The sequence below is a fragment of the Patiria miniata genome, unplaced genomic scaffold, assembly GCF_015706575.1.
Source record: "Patiria miniata isolate m_02_andy unplaced genomic scaffold, ASM1570657v1 HiC_scaffold_18, whole genome shotgun sequence".
In the NCBI taxonomy this organism is placed as follows: Eukaryota; Metazoa; Echinodermata; class Asteroidea; order Valvatida; family Asterinidae; genus Patiria; species Patiria miniata.
Genome location: NW_024037056.1, coordinates 1,205,108 through 1,226,373, shown reverse-complemented (window position 1 = coordinate 1,226,373; position 21,266 = coordinate 1,205,108). Strand labels below are relative to the sequence as shown.

The window sequence follows — 21,266 nt, the reverse complement described above, 5'->3', positions numbered from 1 at the left end:
TCGCAGGCCGGATACCGCATCAGAATCACCTCGGATCCATGTTATCCAAAGACAATGTTTTATAATTCAGGCTTGAGAACATTCTGATTAAATTTAGTCTTTTTCTGTCTTTTGAGCAAAACCACTGGCATTCCTGAAATCAAACTTATTGTTTGGTTTTACAAGAAACCTTGGATTTTTCTGATTTTTCATTAACTGTTTTATTTTCTTCTGCAGTTCCATGTGGAAAAAGTAACATCACCCTCAGCAACTCAACGCAGACTTCAGAAACACTGACTTCGCCTTATTACCCAAACAAGTATCCCGACAATGACCGGTGCATTTGGTTCATCACAGTTGATGAAGGCTCCACGATAGCCTTCCGTTTCTCCGTGTTCAACACGGAGCGAAAATGGGACACGTTGACCATTGGCAACGGCCACGAGTCCTCCGATGGTGACTCTGTTATTGGTCGTTTTAGCAGTTCTCTGAAGAGTCTAGCCGTCATTTCCAATGACCACACGGCATGGATGGAGTTTACCAGCGATTCTTCGGTAACCGAGATCGGATTCGAGGTAAACATCACTCAAGAAAGATCTGAAGGTAAGTAACAACTTGAAAAGATAATGGAATGTCTCCTGAAGTTGGTGTGCAGCTGATTTTACGGACAGGGCATACATGCAACTTATGTCGCTCGCCGCAGATTTAAACAACTACATGTAAATGATTTCATGAAAATTGATAGGCTGTTCAACGTTTTAAATATTATTTCAAACATCTTGGACAAGGATGATCGCTGCTTTTATGACATCGTCACGAAGCATTTGTTAAATCAGCTATGCTTGCAATTTTGAAAAAAAAATGTGACTTCTTCAGAAGCAGGCGGCCACACTCAAATTTGTGTCAAGGATAAAATAAGAAATCAAATTAAGTTTTGCCTTCAACGACGTTTGAACACTGTATACTCTGTGTGTTACCTCCCGATTGAAAGTTGGAAACATTATTCGGGTGGGACTCGAGCCCGAGACCTCCTGCTTTCTAGTGCAGACGTCTTACCACTCGACCACCGAGATGATCGGTTGGCTGGTTCGAATCTGATGTACATAGCAGCGGGTACCGCATGAAATCGCAGTCCTCTGTTGGCCGATTTAAAACCACTTTCAAGAACCATCTTATCTCCCAGTATATAGCATAGTTTGCTTTGTCTTTTGTTGGTTTTTCTACATTCATACCGTTTGCTTTAATTGTGCTTTGTTTTGCCTGCATCATCCATTTTATAAACTGTGTCGTTGTATCACTAGTATGTTTCGTATGTCCGTCTGTAAAGTTTATTAAGTTTACGTCCACTCCGTTTGTTTGTCTGTTTCTGTTTCATTGTTTTGTTTTGTTATGTTTTGTCTTTTGAATTTAGTCTTCCCTTTTCAGTATTGTTATATATATATATATATATATATATATATATATATATATATTTTGTTGTGTTTAAGGCATTCCGTTTATAAGCTTCGGCTTCTTGTGTAATGCCTCCACTTAGTAGTTTTCATGTAACAATTGTTTTGTTTTCTAAAGTGCTTATTCATGTGGAAATAAATGTTTCTGAAATGAAATGAAATGAAAAAACTATCTTCGAATTTTGCGTCGGGTTGATACAAATCAAATCAGGTTTTGCCCTTCAACGACGTTTGGTTCGAGTCCCACCCAAGTAATTTTTCCAACTTTCACTCGGGAGGTAACACACTGAGTATACAGTGTTCAAACGTCGTTGAAGGGCAAAACCTAATTTGATTTATATCACCCCGACGCAAAATTCCATCTTATGATAAAATAATATAAATATACTTACTCATGTACGTTTAAGCCGTTAATTTTCTCACGTCACATTAACAAGTTGGCAGAGACCAAAGAATTTATACTCTATACAGACTAATAGGCCTAATTAGATTGTTTTTTTTTTTTAATTGTACATATTCCAAAGTCATAATTTGTTGCGCAAATTGCAAACTTATGCAACGCACACGAGTTTGCCAAATGTGACGTTAATGAAACACAATATTTTGCTTGATAAGTTGCTGTTCACTGTGCCAAGTTTGGAGAATCGATTGCAAACGTTACCTGTTATTTATTCTGCTCTTTGCTGCATGCAGGTTCTTGTGGACAGGATGAATTTGCATGCCAGGATGAATCCTCTGGCTTGATTTGTTTGGCACTTAACGACACCTGTGATGGTGATGGCTTTACACTGTGCCCAGATGGATCAGATGAATCTAACTGCCGTAAGTATATTTCGGATTCATGAAGCATCATTGCAACTGACCTAAACTCTGTTAAACTGAACGGCATGCGTGATTTTTTTTCAATTTATCCCAAACGTAGCATGCCGAGCTGTCATCAAGAAGCTGACACTTGCTCCACATATGTAATTTTTTTCTCTCCCACATCTTTGAAACAGATGACTTTGAGCGTTATTCAAGCATCACATTATTGTTATCATCACTTTAGTTTTAAAGTAGCACATGTAAAATATGTTACCCTAGCTAAATCTAAGTTACCCTCTCTTTCGAAATTCAACACATTTTCTATTTCAAGAATCATTCCTTTTGTGAAATCTTGTTTTAAACAAGAATCATTCCTTTTGTGAAATGTTGTTTGAATAAAAACACTTCGGTGAATTCTCCACTTTCATGCAATGTGACCAATGGCCAATTTTTCATTCTTCAAATCACGTTCAATCTTTCGAGGTAGCTACGAACCAGACATCAACTTTCCGTTCAGCAGCGTACAGTACATCACCGCCTAGTCGCAGGCCGGATACCGCATCAGAATCACCTCGGATCCATGTTATCCAAAGACAATGTTTTATAATTCAGGCTTGAGAACATTCTGATTAAATTTAGTCTTTTTCTGTCTTTTGAGCAAAACCACTGGCATTCCTGAAATCAAACTTATTGTTTGGTTTTACAAGAAACCTTGGATTTTTCTGATTTTTCATTAACTGTTTTATTTTCTTCTGCAGTTCCATGTGGAAAAAGTAACATCACCCTCAGCAACTCAACGCAGACTTCAGAAACACTGACTTCGCCTTATTACCCAAACAAGTATCCCGACAATGACCGGTGCATTTGGTTCATCACAGTTGATGAAGGCTCCACGATAGCCTTCCGTTTCTCCGTGTTCAACACGGAGCGAAAATGGGACACGTTGACCATTGGCAACGGCCACGAGTCCTCCGATGGTGACTCTGTTATTGGTCGTTTTAGCAGTTCTCTGAAGAGTCTAGCCGTCATTTCCAATGACCACACGGCATGGATGGAGTTTACCAGCGATTCTTCGGTAACCGAGATCGGATTCGAGGTAAACATCACTCAAGAAAGATCTGAAGGTAAGTAACAACTTGAAAAGATAATGGAATGTCTCCTGAAGTTGGTGTGCAGCTGATTTTACGGACAGGGCATACATGCAACTTATGTCGCTCGCCGCAGATTTAAACAACTACATGTAAATGATTTCATGAAAATTGATAGGCTGTTCAACGTTTTAAATATTATTTCAAACATCTTGGACAAGGATGATCGCTGCTTTTATGACATCGTCACGAAGCATTTGTTAAATCAGCTATGCTTGCAATTTTGAAAAAAAAATGTGACTTCTTCAGAAGCAGGCGGCCACACTCAAATTTGTGTCAAGGATAAAATAAGAAATCAAATTAAGTTTTGCCTTCAACGACGTTTGAACACTGTATACTCTGTGTGTTACCTCCCGATTGAAAGTTGGAAACATTATTCGGGTGGGACTCGAGCCCGAGACCTCCTGCTTTCTAGTGCAGACGTCTTACCACTCGACCACCGAGATGATCGGTTGGCTGGTTCGAATCTGATGTACATAGCAGCGGGTACCGCATGAAATCGCAGTCCTCTGTTGGCCGATTTAAAACCACTTTCAAGAACCATCTTATCTCCCAGTATATAGCATAGTTTGCTTTGTCTTTTGTTGGTTTTTCTACATTCATACCGTTTGCTTTAATTGTGCTTTGTTTTGCCTGCATCATCCATTTTATAAACTGTGTCGTTGTATCACTAGTATGTTTCGTATGTCCGTCTGTAAAGTTTATTAAGTTTACGTCCACTCCGTTTGTTTGTCTGTTTCTGTTTCATTGTTTTGTTTTGTTATGTTTTGTCTTTTGAATTTAGTCTTCCCTTTTCAGTATTGTTTATATATATATATATATATATATATGCAATAAATTCAGAATATTCTCTTTCTGAACAGACTGTTTCGTACCATAAGGCACTCATCAGCAGAATGACGAAAAATAGAATACAAGTAGCATCTTACCTTATTTCGAATCAAGCGCGCGCACGCGTTACGCGCGTTACGTCATTGAAGTTAGTACGCGTTTACGTCACTGAAGTAAGAACACATCTGTCTCGATGCCTGCACTTGGAGACGATTTCGCTTCTCTTATTCAGTGTACCTAGATCTGGCCTACATATGATTATGTACTTCTCTGCTATACACAAATTGCATCTCTTGTTTACGTTAGAGTATGGCAGTGCTTTCAGAACTATGTCCCATTTGATTTCATAGTCTTTCCCTTCGTCCTTTAAGTCCCATATATGTTTACTTAGCTCTGTTTGCGCCCTCTTGATATATTTTGTTGTGTTTAAGGCATTCCGTTTATAAGCTTCGGCTTCTTGTGTAATGCCTCCACTTAGTAGTTTTCATGTAACAATTGTTTTGTTTTCTAAAGTGCTTATTCATGTGGAAATAAATGTTTCTGAAATGAAATGAAATGAAAAAACTATCTTCGAATTTTGCGTCGGGTTGATACAAATCAAATCAGGTTTTGCCCTTCAACGACGTTTGGTTCGAGTCCCACCCAAGTAATTTTTCCAACTTTCACTCGGGAGGTAACACACTGAGTATACAGTGTTCAAACGTCGTTGAAGGGCAAAACCTAATTTGATTTATATCACCCCGACGCAAAATTCCATCTTGTGATAAAATAATATAAATATACTTACTCATGTACGTTTAAGCCGTTAATTTTCTCACGTCACATTAACAAGTTGGCAGAGACCAAAGAATTTATACTCTATACAGACTAATAGGCCTAATTAGATTGTTTTTTTTTTTTAATTGTACATATTCCAAAGTCATAATTTGTTGCGCAAATTGCAAACTTATGCAACGCACACGAGTTTGCCAAATGTGACGTTAATGAAATGCACAATATTTTGCTTGATAAGTTGCTGTTCACTGTGCCAAGTTTGGAGAATCGATTGCAAACGTTACCTGTTATTTATTCTGCTCTTTGCTGCATGCAGGTTCTTGTGGACAGGATGAATTTGCATGCCAGGATGAATCCTCTGGCTTGATTTGTTTGGCACTTAACGACACCTGTGATGGTGATGGCTTTACACTGTGCCCAGATGGATCAGATGAATCTAACTGCCGTAAGCATATTTCGGATTCATGAAGCAGCATTGCAACTGACTTAAACCCTGTTAAACTTAAAGGCATGTTTGATCTTTTCAATTTATTCCAAAAGTAGCATGCCAAACTATTATCAAGAAGCTAACACTTGCTCAACATAGCCTATGTAATTCTTTTTTATTCCCCTGCCATCTTTGAAACAGATGACATTAAGCGTTATTTAAGCATCACATTATTGTTATCATCACTTTAGTTTTAAAATAGCACATGTAAAATATGTTACCCTGGATAAATCTAAGTTACCCTCCCTTTTGAAAATTAACACATTTTCTATTTCAAAAATCATTCTTTTTGTGAAATCTTGTTTTAATAAAAACACTTCGGTGAATTCTCCACTTTCATGTAATGTGACCAATGGCCAATTTTTCATTCTTCAAATCATGTTCAATCTTTGAGGTAGCTACGAACCAGACATCAACTTTCCGTTCAGCAGCGTACAGTACATCACCGCCTAGTCGCAGGCCGGATACCGCATCAGAATCACCTCGGATCCATGTTATCCAAAGACAATGTTTTATAATTCAGGCTTGAGAACATTCTGATTAAATTTAGTCTTTTTCTGTCCTTTGAGCAAAACCACTGGCATTCCTGAAATTAGAGTTATGGTTTGGTTTTACAAGAAACTTTAGTCCTTCTTGTGATTTTTCATTCACATTCTTATTTATCTTCTACAGGTTATTGCGGCAAAAGAAACATCACTCTCAACAACTCAACCCAGACTTCAGAAACACTGACTTCGCCTTATTACCCAAACAACTATCCCAAAAATGCCCGGTGCATTTGGTTCATCACAGTTGATGAAGGCTCCACGATAGCCTTCCGTTTCTCCGTGTTCAACACGGAGCGAAAATGGGACACGTTGACCATTGGCAACGGCCACGAGTCCTCCGATGGTGACTCTGTTATTGGTCGTTTTAGCAGTTCTCTGAAGAGTCTAGCCGTCTTTTCCAATAACCACACGGCATGGATGGAGTTTACCAGCGATTCTTCGGTAACCGAGATCGGATTCGAGGTAAACATCACTCAAGAAAGATCTGAAGGTAAGTAGCAACTTGAAAAGATAATGGAATGTCTCCTGAAGTTGGTGTGCAGCTGATTTTACGGACAGGGCATACATGCAACTTATGTCGCTCGCCGCAGATTTAAACAACTACATGTAAATGATTTCATGAAAATTGATAGGCTGTTCAACGTTTTAAATATTATTTCAAACATCTTGGACAAGGATGATCGCTGCTTTTATGACATCGTCACGAAGCATTTGTTAAATCAGCTATGCTTGCAATTTTGAAAAAAAAAATGGGGCTTCTTCAGAAGCAGGCGGCCACACTCAAATTTGTGTCAAGGATAAAATAAGAAATCAAATTAAGTTTTGCCTTCAACGACGTTTGAACACTGTATACTCTGTGTGTTACCTCCCGATTGAAAGTTGGAAACATTATTCGGGTGGGACTCGAGCCCGAGACCTCCTGCTTTCTAGTGCAGACGTCAGTCTTACCACTCGACCACCGAGATGATCGGTTGGCTGGTTCGAATCTGATGTACATAGCAGCGGGTACCGCATGAACTATCTTCGAATTTTGCGTCGGGGTGATACAAATCAAATCAGGTTTTGCCCTTCAACGACGTTTGGTTCGAGTCCCACCCGAGTAATTTTTCCAACTTTCACTCGGGAGGTAACACACTGAGTATACAGTGTTCAAACGTCGTTGAAGGGCAAAACCTAATTTGATTTATATCACCCCGACGCAAAATTCCATCTTATGATAAAATAATATATATATACTTACTCATGTACGTTTAAGCCGTTAATTTTCTCACGTCACATTAACAAGTTGGCAGAGACCAAAGAATTTATACTCTATACAGACTAATAGGCCTAATTAGATTGTTTTTTTTTTAATTGTACATATTCCAAAGTCATAATTTGTTGCGCAAATTGCAAACTTATGCAACGCACACGAGTTTGCCAAATGTGACGTTAATGAAATGCACAATATTTTGCTTGATAAGTTGCTGTTCACTGTGCCAAGTTTGGAGAATCGATTGCTGAACGTTACCTGTTATTTATTTTGCTCTTTGCTGCATGCAGGTTCTTGTGGACAGGATGAATTTGCATGCCAGAATGTATCCTCTGGCTTGATTTGTTTGGCGCGTGACGACACCTGTGATGGTTTTACACTGTGCCCAGATGGATCAGATGAATCTAACTGCCGTAAGCATATTTCGGATTCATGAGGCATCATTGCAACTGACTTAAACTCTGTCAAACTTAAAGGCATATGTGATCTTTTCAATTTATCCCAAAAGTAGCATGCCGAGATATTATCAAGAAGCTAAAACTTGCTGAAAATAGCCTATGTAATTCTTTTTTATTCCCCTGCCATCTTTGAAACAGATGACATGAAGCGTTATTCAAGCATCACATTATTGTTATCATCACTTTAGTTTTAAAATAGCACATGTAATATATGTTATCCTGGATAAATCTAAGTTACTCTCTCTTTCGAAAATTAACACATTTTCTATTTCAAAAATCATTCTTTTTGTGAAATCTTAAGTAAGATTTGAGCCTTTGCATGGTGGAGATACTAAATAATGAAAGGTTTGCGGAAACACCATGTGCGAATAATTTCTCAACTAAGAGAATGGTTCTGAAAAGAACCAGAGGTATAAACTCGACGTTCCGGTCAGTATGCTCTGACCGTCTTCACTCTCCTGAAGACGGTCAGAGCATACTGACCGGAACGTCGAGTTTATACCTCTGGTTCTTTTCAGAACCATTCTCTTAGTTGAGAAATTATTCGCACATGGTGTTTCCGCAAACCTTTCATTATTGTGAAATGTTGTTTTAATAAAAACACTTCGGTGAATTCTCCACTTTCATGCAATGTGACCAATGGCCAATTTTTTATTCTTCAAATCATGTTCAATCTTTCGAGGTAGCTACGAACCAGCCATGCATAACTTTTCGTGCAGCAGCGTACAGTACATCCCCGCCTAGCCGCAGGCCGGATACCGCATCAGAATCACCTTGGATCCATGTTTTCCAAAGACAATGTTTTGTTCTTTGGGCTTGTGTACATTCTTATTAAATTTAGTCTTTTTCTGTCTTTTGAGCAAAACCACTGGCATTCCTGAAATTAAACTTATTGTTTGGTTTTACAAGAAATCTTGTATTTTTCTGATTTTTCGTTAACTGTTCTATTTTCTTCCGCAGTTCCATGTGGAAAAAGCAACATCACCCTCAGCAACTCAACACAGACTTCAGAAACACTGACTTCGCCTTATTTCCCATACGGCTATCCCAACAATGCCCGGTGCATTTGGTTCATCACAGTTGATGAAGGCTCCACGATAGCCTTCCGTTTCTCCGAGTTCTATACGGAGAAAACACGCGACACGTTGACCATTGGCAACGGCCACGAGTCCTCCGATAGTGACTCTGTTATTGGTCTTTTTAGCGGTTTCCTGACGAGTCTAACCGCCGTTTCCAATAACCACACGGCATGGATGGAGTTTAGCAGCGATTCTTCGGTAACCAGGATCGGATTCGAGGTAAACATCACTCAAGAAAGCTATGAAGGTAAGTAGCAACTTGAAAAGATAATGGAATGTCTCCTTAAGTTGTTGTTCAGCTGATTTTACGGAACAGTGCATACATGTAACTTACGTCGCTCACCGCAGATCTACACAACTAATTACATTTGCGTAATATGTAATTACGAATGATTTCATGAAAATTGGTATAAATATGCTAGTGTTCAACGTTTCAATAATAATTTCAAACATCTTGGACAAGGATGATCGTTGCTTTTAAGATATGGGCCACAAAACAGTTTATACTTCGAGACTTCACAAAATACTTCGAGATTGTGCTAATTTTGAATTAATTAATTTATTCTTTTTCTGTCCCTAGAGCAAAACCACTGGCATTCCTGATATTAAAGTTATGGCTTGGTTTTACAAGAAACGTTATACATGTAGTAGAGTCATTTTCCTGAAATCTGTGACCATGTTGCGGATACCTTTTTTTCTTGATGGATTTAACAAATTGGACCAATTCAAAGGGAAAAAAAGCTCCTATACACCTCTTAAAAGTGACGACAAACTTTTTATAGCATTTTTTTTCAAAATTGCCGCTGACGCCATATTGAAATACATAACAAATGATATCTCGGGAACCAGATGAGCCATAACGATAAATGAAGTGTCGATTCCTACTATTTCTGGCATGACAAATCTGCTAAAATGGTATTCATTACATTTCGGACCATCGTGACCTCAGCATTCAGAATGGTGGCTGGTAGCCATCTTGAAAAACGGCATTTATTATATCTCTGGAACCAGAGGGGCAAGATAGACATATAAGATGTTATTTTCAATTAATTCTGGCATTAATCCCATTTAAATCCGCCAATATACCTAACTTATTTCGTAAATCACATATTAATGCTAAGTCCGATCATCTTAAAACTTGGTGGTAATGATGACGTCATCACCTAATTTTTATTATTTTTATTAATTTTTACATTTTTCCTACCAGCAAAATATGACATAAAATGCAAGCTGATTGACTTAAAACTAGGTACAGACAAAGACTAAGGTTAAGTTGGCCCTAGACAAGTGATGTTATTTATTATGACATCATCAATGGTCATGTGACGTCATCCTAAATGTGTATATTTTAATATTTTATATCTTGAAACTGTAAGCGCGATTGGGTTGGAATTTGGTATGAACATTATAGATAGGGACGTGTTGCAGGCAAAAATTGGAGTGGCGTCATTATGGCGTCATCGTGGTTCATGAGACGTCATCTTAAAGGTGCATATTTTAAAGTCCTATTGTTTTGAGAACTTAGTCATGGAACCATATTCTTGCATATACGTTTTCTGATTGAAAATGGACAAAACAAACCATAAACTCATAAAAATTATGATGCAGAAAAGTCCTATGTTCTGTTCATCAAACAGACATATAATCCTAGTTTACCCTTTTCTTATACTTATCCTAACTTTTTCTTGAATTCCTTACTTTTTCCTACTTTTTTTGTCCCATGACTTCGAAAAATGAAATCACATCGAGTATTTTTCATAACAGTGTTTCAAATTGTCATATGTAAATCACATAATGAAGGGTTCTACTTCCAAGAGCTTAGTTGAGGATGGAGCACAAGTGTTGTGAGTACAGAATATGCCAAATGAGGCTTATGATGCCGTGGATGGTGGATTGAGTATCAACGAAAACTACTGAAGTCCTTCACTTTTTCCTGATTTCATCCTCCAAAGTACTTGTCCCTTTTTTTGGAAATTTTGATGCTTCTGTTCTACTTTTTTCAACTGCCGGGTCTGTTTGAAAGCCTGTTATGTACACTGTATAACGTCCGCTACCCAAATAGACAAAGTCAAAACCACAATTTGTTGTGTAGGAGCTAGACTTAGGCATATGCAACGCAACTATACGTTTGCGAATGTGACGTGAATGAAATGTACACTGTGAAATAGTGCTTACTGCGTTATTGCTGCTGTTTTGTAAAGTTTGAAGAATTTACTGCATAACTTAACATTTGTATTTCTCTTTGCTCTGTTGCTGCAGTTTCTTGCAGACAAAATGAATTTAAATGCAAGGATAACTCATCTGGCTTGATTTGTTTGGGACATGACGTCACCTGTGATCGCTTTGCACTGTGCCCAGATGGATCAGATGAATTTTATTGCGGTAAGCATATAATATGGATTCATTAATCGTTTCGCAACTGCTTTCTGTTAAGAGCATGCAGGATCATTGGCATTATCTCAAAAATACAGAAGTATTATCAAAAAGCTTACTAAAGATCGTGTACACCGGTACGTAACACCCCGTGAAATTATTCAATACAGCTTGCTGTTATTTAGAAGAAATCAAGTACTGTATAAGCGATTTTCAACAGTTGAAAGTTCTTTTGACGGTCTTTTGACGGTATCGTGTTTCGCGATCAAAAGGTTGTGCATGTTTTTTGTTCACTGTTTTCTCCAAAAGTATTATTTCCACTGAGTTGAGACTTCACGTGGTAAAGTTTTGACATTCTTCTTTTGAGTTTGAGTGGTATTATTATTAATGGAAATGAACAAAACGCAACTAAATCAAATGACCATAATTCCTTTAAGAGGCCCATGCTGCATCATCTGGGCCCAATTTCTTGGCTCTGCTAACCACAGAAATCCGCGCTTACGATCACCATTTTGTGCTAACCGCGCTAGCACAACAATTTTGTGCTAACCCTGTAGGTAAGAATCCTTAGTTACGGGATGTACGCATGTGCAGAAGCCAAAATTCCTCGCTATGTAACGCGTGAAATTCGCTCACCGTAAGGGTGCATACCTGCAAATAAACTCCCATAGACACTAGTGCTAAATGCCCATACTTCAAAATTCTTTTAAAAATACTCTAAACTCTCACAGGTATTCAAGCTGCACAGAAAAATGATAATCAACATGTCATCTTTCGTTTTCTTTTCAATTTTTGGTGGGTTGACCATTGACTTTTCGAGATATTTTCACCCAAAGAAGACGACCCCTATTTTCCCATAAGCGGAAAAGTAGCCATCTTGAAAAACGATCCCTCCACAACATGGCAAAATAGCGCCACTTTCGAGCCCAATAGCATCCAAAATGCTCAGAATTGGAAGCCCCAAGTCCGGGCCAGAGGTTCATTACCATATCTCTTCAATTCCCCAATTTTACGGCGCTCAGAACTCTCTAATATAGAATATTTTGAGGGTATAACTTTTATTCATGAGCTTGGCGGATCGATTTACCGGTGTGCACCCGTAAGCACAGAATTTTCTGCTACGGTTAGCAGGGACTTTTTGCATACGGTAAGCAGAGACAAGAAATGGGCCCAGCTGTGATAAATGTGTAAAACAGAAAAGATGCCATCCAGTCCCTGGTCAACTAAAAGCTATACCAATGAATAGTCACAATTCAAGGCATTCCTTTGTTATTAATTTTCATCCCCTGTTAATTACTTGTGAATTAATTGGCGTGTGATGTGCTGGCGACAAATGTGTGATATTGCACTTGTGATCTTCGGCAATCGATAAAGTACTGCATCCATACTACTTGTACCAAACTGCTGTCCTTTCTACCTGTCCGGACTCCGTACTTCAGGAATTCATTCAGTTCTGAACTGTACCATTATTTTTTATTGTTACTTAAAAACAGATGACTGTGGACCGCGTAACATCGGCGTCGACATAGATCTCATTAACCTCAATTCACCGCGCTACCCAGACGGGTACCCGAATAACCGCAACTGCAGCTGGCTCATCAAAGGTCAATCGAAGCAACTTGTCACCATGCGGATCAAGGATTTTGAAATGGAGGAACCGTACGATTATTTGGATGTCGTTTTTCTTAGGAATGGGGAGGATCCCAAAGAGCGCTTCCGTCTTACGGGGGCGGATGTCTCGAGGCGGACGGTGACGTGGCGTCATGATGACGGAGTTCTCATGTTGGAAATGAAGACGGATCTAACCATCGCACGTCGAGGGTTCTCTATTCTGATAAATCATATCAAAGAAGAGGATTTGGAGGGTAAGTCTGGTGCCCATTGTCAAGGCCAGTGTTTAGGCTGGTGGGGATTCTCCAGCCTCGACTCCATTGGCGCGTGTGCGTTCCTCCGTTCCTTCACTGATTGCGTATGGCATGATGGGAAACAATATGGCACAACAAGATCGGACCCACGGGGAACGAGGTTGGGGATTCTCCATTGCAATAATGCACAACCATACCTCTTTGACCCATATTCAATATCGCTCTTTTTGTACAGTATGTGGAAGATATTGCAGTGAGTCGATCATCATAAATCTTGTACCCGTACCAAGTATCACAGCCATTCTCAGTGTGCAGTCTTGTGAGAATTTTTTGCAAAACCCCTTCTTTGTCTCTGATTTATGTTCCTTAGTTTTCATTTTCACATTAGAATAAAATTACTACATATATAAAATTCAACGTATTCAACTATATTACTTTTAAATGACAGCAATTGCATGCATTAATTGACAGAACCGTCCATATTTTGTTTTATTTTATTATACAATAATGGGCATTAGCACGTGCTCATAACATGAATTTTATTTGGGCTCACACTTAGTGCAACTTTCTACTCCTCTTGAATTTTTGAAAACTATTCGACATCAAATTTATTTAATTTTATATTTGAAGGCACCTTTTTTTTACATTTCAAATTGTCCATGCTTTTCTTGACAAATATGGGCGCTGTTGCTGTGATGTCATTTCAGGAAGCCACTGTTCAGTTTAAAGATTTTCTGATAAAACATTGTGAACCCAACATTTGTTGAAAATCTTTGCCTATGTCATGTCCCTGAAATAGAAACAAACAAGCGGCAAAGAAAAACAATTATGACAGCAAAATATCCAAAATTGTGGCAAATCTGAAATAGCTGTAGCATAAGTTTATTATTCATGTGATTCTTGGGTTTTTTTTAGCATTGTGTCAACCTAATGAGTTCCATTGCGGCAAAGGCTTTTGTGTCACCAATTCTTCCCGCTGCAATGGTTACCGTGACTGCAGAAATTACGAAGATGAACTTAATTGCGGTGGGTCTGTCATCTCAAAGTTTTTTTTACTTATTTCCGGTAATGGAACCAACGGTTCTTTAAGAGGGGTCCATAAAAAAAAAGAAAAAACAGTTTTTTTCCCTATAAAATATGTGTTTTAAAAATCTTTTTTTTTCATTGTATTTCGTCAACCCCAAAAATAGGAAAAAATGAATAGTGAAAGAAATTGCTTTAAAAGAAATAGAGGTAAGATAGTGGTAAAGTAGGTTGCTATTTTTTAAGAATTGGATGCTATTATTTTTTTTAAATAGGAAACTTGTTTCCGAAAATGGCGTCTTCCCAAACAATGGTTGCGAGTTGTTATACGTACACGTTATGTACATGAAGTATTCTCATTCCCACAAAATAGAAAACAAAATAGTCTGTGGATCTTGTGAAAATTTTTCAGTCTCCAAAAAATAGTCGAAAAATAGCATACTGTTTAAAAAAAATTAAAAAATAATATAGGATGGCGACAAGAAAAATAGAGATAAAATTATGCATATGTACCTACTTATTCTGATGTAATAGGAATACAATATATTTTTTACCTATTTTCTAGGAGAAAATAGGTCAAAAAATAGGTAAAGAAGCTATTGTAAACAGAAATAAAATAGGATTCTGTCAGAGAAATTCTACGAGGAATTTCACTGTAGCTCGCAAGCCTCAGATAACCCATTATAACATGTATTACATTGTATTTACTCCTTGGTAAACCCATCAAAGCCATACAGTGCAGGGGTGGATTGGGGCGGTATAATGAGTAACATATAATAGCACTGGGACTAATGGTTTAAATACGGGGGAATCCATACACATGTAGACTTGGGACCTGGGCCACAAAAGTAGAAGGCAAGTGTCAGCGCCAGTCGCGACTTGGGACTGGACTTGTAATAGAATTTGTGATGAGCCCAGCTACAGCACTGCACGCAGGTACATCGCTCGCGGTTTGACTCCACGTATACTGAGAGCCATCTGTAATGTTGTAGCCTCATTGTCAAACAAAACGTTGTGTCATAAAGACGTAGATCGACGAGTGAGTATTCAACTTCTCAGATTTCATTATGTATTCCCTCCCATATTTTTTTTGCAACAGACGACATCTTCTGCCCAGGTTCCTACAAGTGCAACAACCTCAACACCAGTTCAATGTCTTCTTCCTTCACTGGCAACCGTTCTCAGGCGCAGTGCATTCCACTGGCGCAAGTTTGTGACGGAGAGGAGAACTGCCCAGAGTCTGACGACGAAATTCAGTGCGGTATGTTCACTTGACCTGCGTGACCGGACTTGTGACCTGACTTGTGACCCAACTTGTGACCTGATTTGTAAACCCGATTGTGACCCGATTTTGGAACTGACTTGTGACATGACTTGTATGTACCCGATTGTGACCCGACTTCTAACCTGACTTGTATACCCGATTGTGACCCGATTTCGGAACTGACTTGTGACCTGATTTTTATTTACCCGATTGGGACCCAGACTTCTGACCTGACTTGTGACCTGACCTGCGACCTGACTTTTGGCCTGACTTGTGACCTTGCTTGTGATCTGACTTGTGAGCTGACTTGTGAGCTGACTTGTGACCTTGCTTGTGACTTTGCTTGAGCTGACCTGTGACCTTGCTTGTGACCCGACTTGTGATCTGACTTGTGAGCCAACTTGTGACGTGACTAATTATGACCTGATATTGTACTTTGTGACTAACTTGATTAAAACTCTGTACTCTTGCGATCATAGATATGAAGCGATGTCCCGCTGGTTGCGAGTGTAGCTACAAGGGCACAGACTTGGTAGTCCATTGCAACAATGGCTGGGATTCCTCGACATTAGCGGGCTTGGCACTAATAACACATACTCTGTAAGTTGCCATCATCCAAAATAGTTCTTGACTAGGAAATTCGGGAAAGGTCACATTTTTGAGCAAACAGGCAAATTTGGGGAACAAACAAAATTGATTACGAGATTATTGAAGTAGGCTAAGTTCACGTGTTCTCTTTTATATGTTCACATTTTGAAACCCCTAATTAGTTGCTTAGAGCTGATGAATGCACAAGTTTATGCGGTAACTAATTGAGGTTAAACCCCAGGGTAAACCGTATTGAAAACCCATAAAGCCTACGTAAACCTCGAGGTTAACATATAGAGGTATTAAACCTCCAGGTAGACCTAGCCCCTCTAGGCAAATTCCAAGGGTAAACCTCGAGGTAAATGCGAGGTATAAAACGTCGAGGTTGGCCTCGAGGCAAACCTCCAGGTAGACCTCGTGGTAGACCTTGAGTTAAACCTCAAGGCAAACATCCAGGTAAACTTTGAAGTAAACCTAGCGGTAAGCCCCAAGGTATACCGCGATGTAAACCTTGAGTTAATGTCTGTTAAATGTTGCATTCTACCTTAATAAATTGCTTCAATAAACGTGGTAAGTTTGTACTGTCTGTTCCCAGAAAGTATGTTGTTACAGATTTGTATAAAACATCTGACTTCCAACGGAGCGAAATGTCTTGAATTTTATTTTTCCTCAATCCATAGTCAGCTCTCCGGAGTCAACATTAGTAAGCTGGACCAGGGAGTGTTCAAAGCGATATCACATCTCAAAGTGTTGTGAGTAGTGGCAAGCATTTTGGTGCTCTGAAGATTTTTTGGCTTATAAAATAATACAATTTCTTTCTGGTTATGAAGTCAAGATAATTTCAAAATAAGTTTTGACTTTTGTCTTTAATAATCTCAGTTATTCTAATGTCAGTTTTGGGATTGCCATTTTTCAGTCACTCGCTTCTTTATTTGTATATTCTTGATGATGTTTCTTTCTGACCTTTAATTGTAGTCACCTTAGTTATAACTACGTAACTTTTTAAAAATATATATTTTAATCAATAGGTCATTAAAAAACAATCGCATAACCGAGATTCAGGAACACACATTTGACGGCCTGGAAAACCTGTTGTGGCTGTAAGTTAAAATCTTTTCTGAAGTTTTTTGTGAATGCACCGTGGCCTAGTGGTCTGGAGCATTGAACTCGTAGTCTGTGCGTATTATTCTGCAGGTTGTGGGTTCGAGTCCAGCCTGGGTTACAGTGCGTGTGTCCATTGGCATGACACTTTGTCACTCATTTCTTCTCCCTACCCAGAAGTAAATGGGTACCTGTGACTGCAGGCAGAGGTGGTCATTGGGATTGATTTTAGCTGCTTTGCACTGAAATGGTAGCTTCAAACTGTACAGGGAGCTGATATTTTCTTTGGATTTTTTCTTTGTGCATGGGTATAAAAACTTTGGAATGAGCCAAAATTATGATTATTTATTTGTGGGCCTCCCTTTCAAAGCATATTTTGCAGTACAGGAAAAAGCGGTTTGTGTTTTTTGAGGGAATAGTGGCTTTATATCTTAGAGCGATTGTTCCAACAATTCAACACACATTGTACTCATTTGTGGCAAAATTAATATTATACAAGAAAAGAATATCCATGATTAAAATAATGCATTTTGGGGGATTTTCAGGGTGATTGCAGAATCATTTAGTAAATGTTATTTCTCGTTGCTCCATGTGGACTTTTGAAATCACTCAAATGTTGTCTCTGTTGTGTTACAGGGACCTGTCAAACACATTGATAACTGAGCTGCAAGGTTCTGCCATGAAGGAATTGTCTAGTCTACGGGGAATGTAAGTAACAGCAGCGGTCTGACAAGGCATACCTGTTGGTGTGCCTCCCCCCCCCCCCACATCGTTTTGACTCAGGATTAAACTGAGCTTGCAAATTGACCTAAAAAATTGGCAAGATTTTAAGGGCAAGCTATGCTAAATGATTTAATTCAAAATGTATTATATATTGGCCTTAGAATGCAGGAGAGCGCATCTTAGATGTCAAACATTTTCATGGGGAACACCCCCAGACCCAATAGCAGCCACGCCTGAGACTCGAACCCTCAAAGCACCCCCCCAACTTTTCCTGAGAGCTACATGCTCCCTCTGTGAGGGAAGTGTTATTAGTTATTTAGCGGACGGTGTTGTTTTGCAAATTAAAGTTGATTTCCATACTTCTGTTGACTTTCAGCACAATTTTTGATGTGCCGTTGACGAGAATCAAGTCCAATGCATTTTCTGGTCTCAGCCAGGTGAAAACGTTGTGAGTACTTTTGTTGCTAAAAAATTCTCATATTGACAAATTATTTGTACGTCGAGGCCTCCAACTGCAATCTATCACTAAAGCAATGAACAAAAATGACACCATCTGACCAAATAAACAAAGGACAATGAATTTTGGTTGATCATTATTTCTCTTAACATTCACAGCAGTGACAGTCAGCACAAACTTGACAACAATGCACACATTCGCATTCATGTTTGAATGGGGAAGTAAAAACTTAAAGTTCAAAGTCCATCTACAAGCATGGAATAGGAGATCTTTAGTTTGATACATAATTATCTAGATGCTTCTCCTGATATAAATTCATTCTTCAATAAACGAATTCCTCACTCGGTGCAAACTTTGACCAACCATCAATGCTTTATTTCAGGATAATTGTCCGCCACATCGAAGGCCTGCCACCACTTGTAGTAGAAGATAATGCATTTCAAGGACTTGATACTGTGGCAGAGTTGTAAGTATAATAATAATAAGTTGCTCGCCAAACCATTCAAGGGCGTATCGGGGGAGGGGGGGGGGGACAAAGGGCGCCATGGCCTCCCCCCCCCCAAAAAAAAACCCCATATTTTTTTATTTGACGTCGCAATAAAGGCAGGCAATGAGTACAGCACCATCTTTTCCTAAAAAAAACATAGGTTAAAGTGGTCAGAAATTGCCCCAGATCGCACCACAGAGCATCTAGAATCCAAAATTTTTTCGGGGCCCTTAAGCGGGCCCCGAACCCCACGCCGTAATTTTTTTGGCCCCCTTTTCTGGGGGACCAAAAAATTGTTTGGCCCCCCCCCCAAAAAAATGTGTGTTCTGGATCCGCCCTTGAAACAATTGAATGTATTATTTAAATCAGTCTGCACTATGTAACCTTTTTTGGGTTTTTGTGTAACCTTTTCTGGGTTTTTGTCTTCTGGCAGGTATGTAGATGACCACAGACTGTGTTGTTTCTTCCCCTCGTCCAAGTGCAAGACGCTCGAGCCACAGCCTCCACTTTTCATGTGCAGCGAACTGATGCCTAAAATGGTCCTCAAAGTATTCATGTGGATTCTTGGTATTAGCGCCCTCGTCGGCAACATCTATGTCATGGTGTGGCGATGTCGGGAAAGGACGGCGGGCAGAGAGAGTCGAGTCGTTCAGTCTTTCCTGGTGTTTAATCTAGCTGTGTCGGATGCCCTTATGGGGTTGTACATGCTGATCATAGCCAGTGCTGATGCGTATTTCGGAAAGAGCTATTTTACGATGTCTATGGAATGGCGGACGAGCCCTACGTGCAAGTTTGCTGGGTTTATTTCCATCATCGGCACCGAGGCTTCTGTGTTCTTTCTCACCCTCATCAGCATCGACAGGTTTCTTTCAATCGTCTTCCCGTTCAGCACTTACCATCTTCGTCCAAAGTCATCTCAGATTGCTGCATTGTGTGTCTGGATTGGTACGATGATCATTGGACTGGTCCCGACAATACTTGCGTCCGACTCTTCATCTGATGTTTACGGCCTCTCTGATGTTTGCATCGGGTTGCCTCTGATGACTAAAGTTACTGAATACGAGGTGGTGGATCAGCAGATTGATGCTGGGGGCGTGGCGAACATCACTGTGGGGATACCGTATCCTGTCGATTACCGAGCTTCCTGGTTCTTCTCCATCGCTCTGTTCCTCGGGGTCAACCTTCTGTGCTTCACCGTAATCCTCATCTGCTACATTGCCATCTTCAGGCGAGTCCGGGCATCGAGCAAGAAGGTGAGCAGCAGTAGCAGGGACGATGAACAGCGTTTGGCCATCAAGATGGCCGCCATCATCCTGACGGATTTTGTCTGCTGGGTACCGGTCATCATTATGGGTATTCTGTCACAGGCCCGCGTGGTGGAGATACCAACGGAAGCCTATGCCTGGATTGTCGTTTTCATCCTTCCCATCAACTCCTCTCTCAACCCCTACCTCTATACCATTGCAGATCTGTGCTACCAACAACAGAAGGCTGCTTCTGTAAGGAGGAAGTATGAGCTGGCCATGAAGAACGCTCGTTCCAATTCAGAGAACCGATCAAATGTTCCTGTTGTGAAAACTGTGACCTCAGAAACCCAATTATAAGGCGATAGCAAAGATGATAGGGGTGATGCAGAATATAACTTCCTCCAACCCCAAAATAGCTGTAAAGTAAGATGCCATGTTATTCAGTTTATAAAACAACATTTACTTATTGCCGGATCTTTTTTGTTAATCTGCCAGATTTATTTCCAAAACGTTTAACAATTATAAACAGAGTAATACCAACAAATTAATGTATACATTATAATATTGCATCTAGTCTTTTATATACTATATAATCACATGTACTCAGTTTTTGGTTTTATTTTGGTAAAGTAAAAGGTCACGTTACATCCCCTTCCTGGTGGACAATTGGGGACAACGCTGATGTCGCCTTTCACGGCGCAGATCTGCTCTTCACAGCTTGGTGTGATTCTGAGCATCTTGCATCTTTTGTGAGGAGGACCAGTTTTGGTCGATCCCAAATGCTTTAAGATCCTCTTTGATGGCATACATGTATTTCAAACATCTTCCATGAGGTCCGGTACGTACATGTTCCTGTCGTGAGCTCTCTGAATAGGACTTGTTTTGGGAACCTGTCATCATGCATCCGTCAGACGTGTCTGACCCATCTTGAGGACCTCACCATAATTGTAACTGTGCAGAGGCCAGCACGATGCTCCCACATTGCTTATCTTGTGCCAATAGCAGACAACAAAAATCTGTCTGAATAAGCAACGTTGGCCAAACAGTATTGTGTAGTTGTTGTAAGTGTTTACGGTCTGTGCTTCACCGTAATCCTCATCTGCTACATTGCCATCTTCAGCCGAGTCAGGGCATCTAGCAAGCGTGTGAGCCGCAATAGGTTATATTTCGGTATATTAAAGGTGTTGTCATGGTGACAATTAAGACCTTTTAAATACCGAAATATAATTAACCTATTGCGGCTCACACGCTTGCTCGATGTCGACTTTCAAGGCACAGTGCTGCTCTTTCGGCTTGGTGTGACTCTAAGCGTCTTCCGCAATCATGT

At 39.7% G+C, this 21,266-nt stretch overlaps 1 protein-coding gene across 1 annotated transcript; it reads left to right on the top strand.

The window, feature by feature from the left end:
* Positions 1–3,282: 3,282 nt before the first annotated feature.
* LOC119724998 lies at positions 3,283–20,559 on the top strand. Its single transcript, XM_038196364.1, has 16 exons — positions 3,283–3,358; positions 5,304–5,432; positions 6,147–6,512; positions 7,565–7,687; positions 8,693–9,058; positions 11,071–11,193; positions 12,678–13,049; positions 13,965–14,075; positions 15,172–15,333; positions 15,816–15,936; positions 16,605–16,676; positions 16,953–17,024; positions 17,662–17,733; positions 18,125–18,196; positions 18,588–18,671; positions 19,126–20,559. Exons 1-16 carry the CDS (start codon positions 3,286–3,288, stop codon positions 20,294–20,296), a joined length of 3,489 nt encoding a protein of 1,162 aa, XP_038052292.1. The 5' UTR covers positions 3,283–3,285; the 3' UTR covers positions 20,297–20,559.
* The last annotated feature ends 707 nt before the right edge of the window (positions 20,560–21,266 follow it).